The sequence below is a fragment of the Phoenix dactylifera genome, chromosome 8, assembly GCF_009389715.1.
Source record: "Phoenix dactylifera cultivar Barhee BC4 chromosome 8, palm_55x_up_171113_PBpolish2nd_filt_p, whole genome shotgun sequence".
Taxonomy (NCBI): domain Eukaryota; kingdom Viridiplantae; phylum Streptophyta; class Magnoliopsida; order Arecales; family Arecaceae; genus Phoenix; species Phoenix dactylifera.
In genome coordinates this window covers 23,143,821-23,155,103 of record NC_052399.1, presented here as the reverse complement: position 1 = coordinate 23,155,103, position 11,283 = coordinate 23,143,821, and the positions used below count along the sequence as shown (strand labels likewise).

General features: G+C 38.5%; 2 protein-coding genes across 2 annotated transcripts; one reads left to right on the top strand and one right to left on the bottom strand.

The window, feature by feature from the left end:
- Positions 1-988: 988 nt before the first annotated feature.
- Positions 989-7,253, bottom strand: LOC103702010 (F-box/LRR-repeat protein At4g29420). Its single transcript, XM_008784276.4, has 2 exons — positions 6,709-7,253; positions 989-2,081 (listed from the first exon to the last, which is right to left on the bottom strand). The coding sequence occupies exons 1-2, from the start codon at positions 7,169-7,171 to the stop codon at positions 1,195-1,197; spliced, it is 1,350 nt and encodes a 449-aa protein (XP_008782498.1). The 5' UTR covers positions 7,172-7,253; the 3' UTR covers positions 989-1,194.
- Positions 7,254-9,013: 1,760 nt separating this feature from the next.
- LOC103702068 (cell wall / vacuolar inhibitor of fructosidase 2-like) lies at positions 9,014-11,060 on the top strand. The gene is made up of 2 exons (XM_008784354.3): positions 9,014-9,284; positions 10,567-11,060. Exons 1-2 carry the CDS (start codon positions 9,014-9,016, stop codon positions 11,058-11,060), a joined length of 765 nt encoding a protein of 254 aa, XP_008782576.3.
- The last annotated feature ends 223 nt before the right edge of the window (positions 11,061-11,283 follow it).

The window sequence follows — 11,283 nt, the reverse complement described above, 5'->3', positions numbered from 1 at the left end:
ACTTTTAAAGTGAAAGGCTGCAAAAAAGATTGGATGGGCCCATTTTTCGATGTGAAAATGACCCCAAAATAACCCAATTCAACTGCATAAAAATTTAAAGAAATAACCAGTCATAAACATTGATGGCAAAATATGATTATATCATGGTTTGTCATTGATTAATGAAGTATGGGTGTTGGTGTTTCGATTTGATGAGTATGTTAAAGATGCCCTTCATAAGTGTTCTTTTAACTTTTGTGATATGATGTTTGCTATCGTAGCTAATCGTTCTTGGTTAATTTTTTTATTCAGCATCGTACAGGTCTGACAACCAACAACTTGTTGGTCCCTCTACAGTGAATAATGTCCAGGGAGACCACGCATTGATCGGAACGCAATATGAGTGCGTACGTACATTTGGAGGCAATTTTGTTTACTCCTGCACTACTACCGCTTTGCAGGTATGGAGAAAGGCTAGCTTGTCTGTCCATCTCCAGAAAACCACATAAAGCCACATCAAGGTATGTAGACAGGTTAGATTGTCTATCAAAAAAACGCGGCCTTAGCTACGGTCATCAGCTAGATCCAAAAGAATCCAAGGGGCAATGGTTGCATCCACCATTTGCTCCGAAATATCTAGACAATGATGAGGAATGGAGGAGGTTTCCAAGCATGTCTTCCGTGAAGCTAATGAGGCCGCGGACTAGATAGCTGCTTATGTAGCCATTCACTCGGATAGTATCCTGTGAGCTGGAGATGGAGAGCTGCCTCTGGCACTCCGAAGTATTTTGTTTTCTGATTTTATTGTATGCATCCATACTCATATGGTATGATCCACCCACCTAAGAAAAAGAAAAAGAAAGCGAAAGCCACAAGGCACGTACAACAACAGATGCAGTTGACATGGCCTCTCAGGGCCCAAGCATCTGAGAGGGAGGCCCAATGGCCGGATTTATTCCCCAAGGGCAACATGCCGATAGGTTTATGTTACCATGCCCAGCAGACATTTTATGGCTCCACTCGCCAATCAATAAAGCTTTTTAAGTGTAATTGTACATAGACCCAACTTGAACATAAAACCAAACAAAAGCTGCTCAGGATTAAGGAACATATTTATGAACAGTTACTATATGCATTACAGGCTTCTAACACAGAAAAAATGCCCTCATTATCCGAAGGCAATCAATCACATAGGATGGATATGAGAAGTTGCAATCACAAATCCAAGTATGTATCTTTGAAGGATTCTTTCCACATACCCCATTTCCATCTGATCTTTGGGAAATTGCTGGTACACTTGGAACTAATACATTCTCTGGTGGCAGATTCAGCATCCGCATGAATAAGAATTGCCACCTCACAGCAAGGGCTACAATGATTCAGGATGAAGAACAGAAGAGCAGTATCACATTCCAGGAGTGGCAGCCGTACTGTCAATTTCTTCAAGCTCCCCAATTCGCATGAAATGCGAAGGTCCCCAAGGCCACAAGTTTTTTGGAGTTCATACCAAACCCCGGGGCCCAAATTTAGTTCATCCATATTAGGGAAGGCACTCATCAGATCAATAAAGCTGATAGTATTTGATGACTCATCAGCTTTGGTGCATCTGGGTGCCTCAAGCTCTAGCTTCTTAACAGTTTTGCTGCTCAAAAGCACTTCTGCCAGGCTGCGTATATCCAAAGATTCTATACTAAGTGACCTGAGGTTAAGAAACCTTTCCACTTTGATGAGACCACTAGGCCTTTTTAATATAAGACTGAAATTAGTTAGCGATGGTGCGCACAGATGAAGAACCTTTGGTTCAACACATTTCAACTGAAGCTCAACCAAGTTAGGTGCTTGGATGGTTAAAGAGAGTGGGAAGTTCGAAACTGTCCAACAACAGATCCTTAACTTTGAGAGACAAATCTTGGGCTCCTTAAGACCGCCAACCCCAATCAAATTAAGAACTTCAAGGGAAGGAAAGCACTTGTTCACTTTCTCAAGGTCCTCATCATCTAGTCTTATAAATTCCATTGTCAGAGTGGTTAGTTTCTGCATTGGCTTGAGCCCCTCAACTGATAGCCAAGCATTTCTCACTTCCAAATTAACAAGGTTGTAACCTGCAATTACAAATCTCTAGATCAAGATATAGTAATGTTGGGGAAAAAATCTAAATTACAATGCTGCCGTGTTGGAGCATCTCTTTTATGATATATCCAGAGCTCTAGTAGTAGTTATAATGGTTCCAAAAAAAAAGAAAAATTTGCTATTTCTCCTCTCAAAAATATATTATAGCAAAAAATAAGGAAAATCTAATTTTCTGAATAGAAAAATGAATACTCAATGCAACATATAGAATAAATTTAAATAAAAATATGCAGGAGCAGGTTGTTGCATTGCCTAGAAGTAAAATTCTTTTGTAAGATTGTTGCATGGCGCGAACCCTAGTCTACCACAAATCAAAATGCAGAAATGGCACCTCAAAAGTACCTATTCAGCATGTAGGTGCCAAAGCAGCATTATACTGTTTCATAAGATCTTTCCTTTGGAAAATATCATGTTAATTCAAGCATATCAACCATTTCTGTTGATTTGTGAATAAAATGTTGATTTGTTACTCATGGTTATGGTGGTGTTATGGGATCTCCATGTCCTCCTCTTGTATAATACCAGCTTTGCTCTCAAATTTTTATTAATAAATTTGCAGGTTCTTTCATCCCACAATTCTTGAACATAAATAAACCATTATTTTTAATCCATGGCTATCCAAGGGTTCGGTACAATTTGTCTCTAGGCAAGGTTTGGAGGTTCTTAATCGCCAATTTGGGGACCCAACAAGCAACAGTTGCTGCATCCTTATCTATCAACAAAGCAGATAATGAAAATAAACCATTACTAATTGGATTAGGGTAACGCCACTATAGTTAAAACTCATCTGTTACAGTCGGAAGTTGATTGAACAAGTAATATCATCAATTTCAAACTATGTTTTGGCTGAAACGGACACTGTCAGTGCAACATGGATACGAGACTAGGGGAGTATTACAAGTACATGCATGAATCGGGTTAAATATATCATTAATCATGAATATCCATATTCTTATATGATTAGCAGTCGGAAATATGAGTTCTGCAACTAATTTCTGTATCTCATCCAAGGACGTAAGGGGCAAAAGTGATTCTTTCATAAACATCAAATACAATTGCTGCTCAGAATATCATCATCTTGATCATCATAAGACATCATTACCACTAGTTAAAACACTGAAACAAGTTTTAGACTTTTGGTGAAAAATATTTGCTAGATCCATCAAGAGCCCCAAATAATGCCTTTTTTGTTTTACCTACCATATACAACTATTGAATGAGTCTACTTCTAGAAAAATCACATCCATCAGAAAGCCAGTGATGCTACTTACAAAAATCCACATGTTGGCAAAGATGATGCCATATCAACAAAAACATTCGTCATGCACAAATGTCAGCCCCAAATCACGCATATTTCCAGCAAATCGTAGTTTCCAACACAAGACATATTTACAGAATCCACCTATAAGGTCAACTCATGATGTGATCAGATGTTGATTACATTGCAGGTTAAGAATTGAACTTAAGAATTTTGTTACAAGCACAAACTTTCTAGGACCATGATTGGAAATTCAAGAGTCCATATTAGTTAACACTATACACAATTTTGGGTAACTCAATGAGCAATGTCTCTGGTACATATTAGAAGCATCCAATGGGACCATGCACCAATTTATGATGGCCTAGAAACGCTATGTTAGAATTATGTTTACCCACTAATTTAGTGTAATTGTTAAATTGGCATAGTCAGAACAACAATTTAGATCATGTTTATGTATCACGTCAATCAAATGAAAATTCCTTCATGAATATCAAAGGTCCCCAAAGGGCATATCACTTTTTTGTGCCATGCATATATATCCTTTTTCTTAAAAAAACAAAAAAGAATTGTCCTTCAAGAAGTCTTCCTTAAAACACAAGCCCATCACAATTAATTCTTTCATATTGTTTTTCTGGTAGACCTGTATTATATTTTATTGAGCAATGATGAACTGATTATCAAATCAATGCACCTGATATACGCACATTAAAATTTCAATTATGGGAAACCACCAAGTATCCAAACTTGACTTGAACACTTTATATATAGAGAACCAAAACTTCCAGGCTTACACCAAATGACTAATCTCTGGTCCATTGACACTTCTAACAAGGATGTCGGTGAGCCTTATAATCAGACGACATGCCAAGATAAAAAATATATAAAATATTCTTCCCTTCAACCAACATTTAGTTTACCTATGCAACATAAGACTCTCTTTTAGAAAAACTACAGAAGGGATTGATGTATACTTGTATAGGCGTACAAAGGGTGAAATAAAGTTTAGCATGAGAACTTTTCCCTTAGACCTTGGTGTCCCAGCTATCCTGCAGATACCTCAGCACATGCTTAGAGTGTTCAGAAGACCAAGCTAAGATGATTGACAGTTTTTATCCACCCAAGAAAGGACATGCATATCCAAAAGGAGAAACCTTTCCATTGCAATGAATAAAGGAACTTTATCTGAATGCAAGATAAGAAATTTACTGCATTTAGGTCACAACTCACAATATTTAACTTAAATTATTGGTTCTGTCCTCAATCCAGCTTTTTTGACTCAGTTGAGAAGGATATCATCACCTTTAGAAGCTCTTATCTTTACCATAGGAATTAGCACAGAAGCATTTTGTCTTGTGAAATTCCCATTACTCAACTGCTAAGCTTGCATTCTTAATCTGGTGTTAAAACATTACACTATATTATCAAGGTTAGAACCACCACTATTTCTAATGCAAGGAAACCCGCAGGAGTTGATCATTCAAAACGAACATCTTTTTCAAAACTCTACATGTCACCCTTTTTCCACCAAAAACCTATCAGAACACATCAACTATCCATTAGTCATCTATTATGCGGCAATGTAGTACGTGTTTATGTTTAACCAGGAAAAATGTAACAATCAACAGAAATGTCGAAACTTAAGCTTAAATCCAATTTGTAGTATCACGTAAGCTTGACATCCCTGTTGCTAGACCCAAGCCCAGATGAGAAAAGTAGAAGGTTGACATCAAGTTGCTAGCAACTCATAAAATATATGTCAAAAACTATGAAACAGATCCAAATTTAATACGCATGTTAAATATTAGAGCATCCATTGTACCATGCAATACGCCACAACTTGACCCAATTGTTACGAGAAGTGGACTAGGGTTTGCTGGGTCTTTATCCAAAGTCCGCAATGTATCGTATTGGTTTAGTACAATACATCCTTGTACCGAAATAGCTCTCTAACAATTTTTCTTAAATTTTATCTCGGCATGCCTCGATACAGGTTAGTACGCCTCGATACGGGTCGGTACGCACCTCGGTATAGGTCGGTACACCTCGGTACGGGGCTGTACAAAGCTAGTCCCGACTTGAAGTTAAGTTCTATGCTGGTTTTTTCTCCCGTACCGTACCGTCTGGTATGAGGCGGTACGGCAGACCATGTCTTTATCCGTAAAAAAACCATGTTGCAACGCAAACCGAATGTAATAACAAATGAGCAAGGGTTGTCAAGGTATTACCTATAACCAATGTGCTATAATATAAGCAGTTTCTAATAACAAATGAGCAAAGATTATTCAAGATTAGGGGGTCTTCTAGTTTTAACCTTGTACAGTGGCAGTCAGATAGAGTGATAAGAAGACAAGAAAAATTACATCATGCAAAGATTACCCTACAAAAGAAAAAAAAAGATTTGCCACTTGAAATATCGAAACTTCAAAAGAAAAAAAGCAGAAAACTCATGGATATGATGACATGTAGCAGAATCAATATTGTTTTCTTACAATAAACTAAATGAAGGGACAGTAAATGTTCGAAGTAGGGATAGAAGTAAACTATTGTATCTAGGTAAGGATGATAATTGAGATAGATAGATGAAGAAATGACAGAAAGATTGTACATAGTGATAGACTAATAGCTATTAGATTAATTTTAGATGAGGAGATGAGAACGGAAGAGAAAACCTTAATTAAAATGGATGGAAGTTAGAGAAAGAATATGGAGAAACTTGAAATAACATCAGAAGTGGTCCGGATAGGAATACTTGGGAAACAAAGATTCAACCTCAAATAGTTGGGAAAAGGATAGATGATTATAATTATAAAGCAAGCTCTCTTTTGCATCTAAACTACGATAATCCTAGTCTGTATCAGGAGGATAAAGCCAACATAATAAGTAACAATTTTGCTACAAACTGGGAAAGAAGGCTTGCTTGAGTTCAACATGCATTACACACAAAAAAAAGCTCCCCTTTCTTTTCTTTTTTTCTTTTTCTTCGATTCTTAATATTCGTCGGTTTGAGTCCAATTTGGTTCTTTTATGTTAAACATGTGCCTTTTTTTTCCGCTAAAGCGGGCATTTCATATAATACGGGTACGATTACACCCAATCGAATCAGAAAACATGTGCCTTCCCAGGCTGTTTTCGGTTTTCTAGGCAATTCTAGGTAAAGAGAGCTTAAAATTCTGACGTTCGTTTCTTTTTTCCAAATCTGCCCCTCTTTCTTCTTCCTCTTTGTTTTCTTTAATTAGCCATTTATCTTGATCGATGAAAAAAATCATCGGAAAGCAATTTCTGGAAATAATTAGCCATCGTAAGAAAGTAAGAGATAAGCAAGGTTCAAGAAGGCTCACAGAGATCGGAGATGAGACCCAGCGCCCCGGATCGGCGCCAGCAGGACTGGATCCAGAAATCCGAGATGGAGAGCGACCTCAGCCTTCCGCCCACGAGGGGCAGCCACCGGGACAGGAAACCTACTGCGGTAAGGTGGAGATCGTCGGCGTCGTCGAAGTCGTCCTCCTCCCAGGCGGCGCCGGCGGCGGAGGGCCTCTCGACGCCGATAGAGAGGGAGTCGAGGGCGGCCGAGTGGAGGGAGACTAGGTTGGCGACGAGGGATTTGAAGGGGAGGGTGCGGTCCCGGGTCTCGGGCGCGCGGGATCGGAGGAATCGGTCGCGAGAGCAGAGGACGTTAACGGAGGAGACCTGGTAGGAGAGGGACCGGAGGGTCCTGGAGACGAGCCGGCACCTGGCGACGTCGGCGGAATCGCTGAGCCGATTCAATATATCCAGAAGAAGGGGAGGAGGGAGGTCCTCCATGGCTATGTGCGGGGGTGGGCGTGCCCTCGGTGGTCGGTCCCTCGCCAGACGACGTGCTCTGCTACCAAGCGCCGCAGGTACCCAGAGACCTTCCTATATTTAGTAATATATTATTAACATAATCGATAATTATAATATTTTATTATAAATTTTTTTGGTCCTATTTTAGTTTTCTGATAAAACTAAAATAATTTTTTAATTTTTTTATTAAATATTTCTATTCCATCTAAAAATACTTTAGAGGAACAGAAATTGCTTTCTAACCTACCGAAAGCTCATATCAGCAAAGATATGATGTTAATGTCTTGCTATAAAGTTAAATGAAAACACCGTAACACAGTCCAATTGTCAATTCCAACGGCAGATAGACTCATGTTATCTATACAAAAAACAAAAATAAATGGAAGGAATACTTAGCATTTCATCCTCATTTTATTTTTATGCCATCAAAATCTCATTAAATATAGATGGGTTACATATTTTTAATAAAAAAAAGTTGTAATATCCAGGCTCACATAATGTAAGTAGAAGTTATCAAAATTCTGTTGCTGAATTTTTACCAAGAAGCCGTGAAAAGAATGTCTACAGTCTTCTGGCGTAACGTGAGTAGTGAAAGCAGAGGGTGTCAATTTCTTGCCCAGCATCTCAACCACTAATTACCCGATAAAAATTCCGAAAGCCTCAAATCTAGTTAAAAATAAGGGAAAACCAACCTTAAACCAATGGTACAAAGAATGGCATTTTTATAGATTTTTTATCATGTATTCGATAAATTGACCATATCCACCTCATCCAACTTCCAATCGAAACCAATGGGGCCACCTTGTATGCTTCCTTAAAGAAATGCTTATTATCCTTGTCTTCCAGAGCTTGTCCCATCTTACCGAAAGATTGATTGTAGTATGAAACTTAAGAAATTGGCCTTTCATCTTATTGGAACATATCTTTCAGTGTAACCATGCGATTCTTTTAAATTTTGGTGGTCTTCTGTCCCATAAGTCACCTTTAGGAGACCTCCTTTTGGATGAATGACCCCTTGGTTTAGGCATATAATAGACATAGGATTTTTCGATTGCATCAATTTCCTCGGCTTGAAAAATTCAGCTCTTAATAAATCATCATGAGTAAGATGCAACAGCCTTTAATATATCTACATAAAGAGCTAGATCAGCATTGACTTCTCGTACTTCAATCTCCTTTTATACATTAGATTCGTTTTCTTTGAAGACAAAGTGTCTTCTTTAGTTGGTGAATTTCTCCGTTGCTCGCCCTCTTCTTCAACCGGTGCTATCTTGTTGAGCTCAATATTGGTCAAACTAGGCTAGGGTACTAGATTGATAGTATGTTGGCTATCTATTGTTGGTTCTGTTGCATCTAACAGCTCTTCGTGATTCATTTGGCTTGAATCCTTCATAGTGTCTTTTGCTAATGTGGAAGTCTTTAATTCATGCAATTCTTCATTTGTTGAGTTGAAGCCGCCTGAGATGTTGGATCAATGATATGTTGACTGTCGGCCACAAAGACCATACTTTTGACATTCTCTTCTTCTACTTCTGGGACACTATGCTTTTCAAGACATTTCTTAGCTCCATTTGCCACTGGGATGAATCTCTCAACCGGGTCAATTTAGCCAACTTGATGATAACTTCCGTGGCCAAAAACATCTTCCCCTTCGACCCCAGCGGGATTTACTTGGTCCTCACAGCCTCCGACGTCACTGTCGAGCAGTTCTGCATGGGTTCATGCGGCTTCAACGGCACGGTTTTGCTGTCTCCGGGCAAAAATATATGCCATCACGGCCCATGTCGGCGACCCCGGCGTCCAGTGCCCAGGCTTATGCGCATGGCCGTTCGCCCAGGCGCCCAACGGACCACCGGCGCCGCCACTGGTGGCTTCGAACGGAGCTGGCGTGGATGGGATGGTCATGAACGCGGCGGAAGTACTCATTGCAAGGGCCGCCACAAACCCATTCCACGATGGGTACTACCAGCTGTACCATCGGAGGCTTCAACAGCATGCGCCGGGTTCTTCGGCCCGGGGGCCTACCCAGGATACCCTGGGAAGTTGATGAACGATAGCAAAAGCCATGCAAGTTCTAATGTTTATGCTCCCGGTGACCGGAAGTTTCTCCTTCCGGCTATCTGGGATCCACCCAGTGAAAGCTGCAAGGTTTAGACAAACCACAGTAAAGTTGGTGCTGGTTGATGGAAGATAAATAAAGTAGCATTTGATAAGTAGGTTTGTGCTATGGTTTTACAATGGTTTGTAACAAGTTGGATGATGACTTGAATGTTGTTCAACAGTAGTAGTATTTGAGGGAAAAAAGTACTACTTTTATGATTGATATAAGGCCATCACTGGAAGCAGGGACAAGAATGAAATATCCGGTCAACAAAGCATCCCAGAGATGGACCTCCATGTCCCCCTTGATATATAAACCCTGCCATGCTTATTCACCTAGGCCATCTCATCTTTAACATTCAGGACTTCATCCTAGTCCTCGGAGAGATGAAAGTACTGATGGCATCCCCTCTTGTCTTGATGCTTTTTCTCTATCTTTCTATATAAATCTGTTGCATATTAAACAATGAACTTTAATGATAATAGTATATATTAATGCCAATATCATTAGTATATATTGTATATTAAGTAAAAAACTTTTATGATGATTAAATACATTAATAATTTTGGCATGAGCATGGAATGGAAAAATTTATGTAGAAGCTCTCATCATTAATACTAGAATAGTGTGAGATACAAGGTTCAATTTTTCTTCTTTTTCCAACTATTTTTCCAAAGCAATATTGACTATGTAATAAATTAAAATAAATAGAAGGTTTAAATACATAGCCAAATTTCTATTGCATATTAAGCAATGAGCCTTAATAATGATCATGCACATGCATACCAGTATCATTAATATATATTGTATATTAAGAAATGAACTTTAATAATTACTAGATATATTAATAATTTCAACATGTATATAGTAAATGAAAATTTTGCACAAGATGAGATCTGGGTAGAAAATCTCGTCATTAAAAGGTACAATTTTTTTTCCCTTTTCCAACTATTTTTTTAAAACAATATTGATGATGTAATAAATTATAATAAATATAAAGCTTAAATAGTCAAATTTCTATTTCACATTAAGCAACACGCTTTAATGATGATTGTGCGCATTAACACCGTAGCAATGAACTTTAATGATTACTGAAATTATTAATGTTGGCATCTATATGATGAAGGGAAAACTTTATACAAACCGAGATTCTCCTTTAAATATATGTAATAGAAATGTAGATCTTCATCCTAGTCCTTGGAGAGATCAATGAAAGTACTGATGGCATCCCCTCTTGTTTTGATACTTTTTCTCTATCTTCCTCTTTCCACAGGCTTCTCTTATCCATTGGAGACCCCCCTAGAAGTCTCAGATTTGATTCAACAGGCATGCAAAGCAACCAAGTATTTCGAACTGTGTGTCTCAACTTTGTCATCTGATCCTGATAGCTACAAGGCTGATCTATATCAGCTCACCAACATATCACTACGGAATTCTTTGGACTATGCTTCAGCTTCTTTCAAGACCGTCTCTAGGATGTTCAATGACACAGGTGATCTCAACCTAAAGAAATGCCTTATTAGATGTGCTAAAAATTACGAAAGTGCAATTGACGTTGTTCGGATAGCTCTCCGGTCCCTGGCTTCAAAGAAGTACGATGACCTTCAGACTGAGGTAGGGACTGCATCTGACGAGGCTGCAGCATGCGAGGAAGCTTTCAACAATTCTTCCCCACCTAAAATCAAATCTCCATTAACCGAAAGAAATGTGATTATGAGCGAACTCTGTCAAATTAGCATGGATATTGCGCTTTTACTTGGGAAATGAAGACCTTTTTACTTCAAGCAATGGTTAAAGTGAATTAAAATATGGGGCATTTATATTGTTAAGATCATAGAACTTTTATTCATCATGCGTTTCTCTCCTCTTCTTGTCCTACCCATGCAATCACTGGCTAATTAGTCTATGAAATTTACATGGTATTTCATGACTTGTCATCACCATCATTATTATTTTCATTGTTGTTGCTGTTATTGTTATTACTAAATTG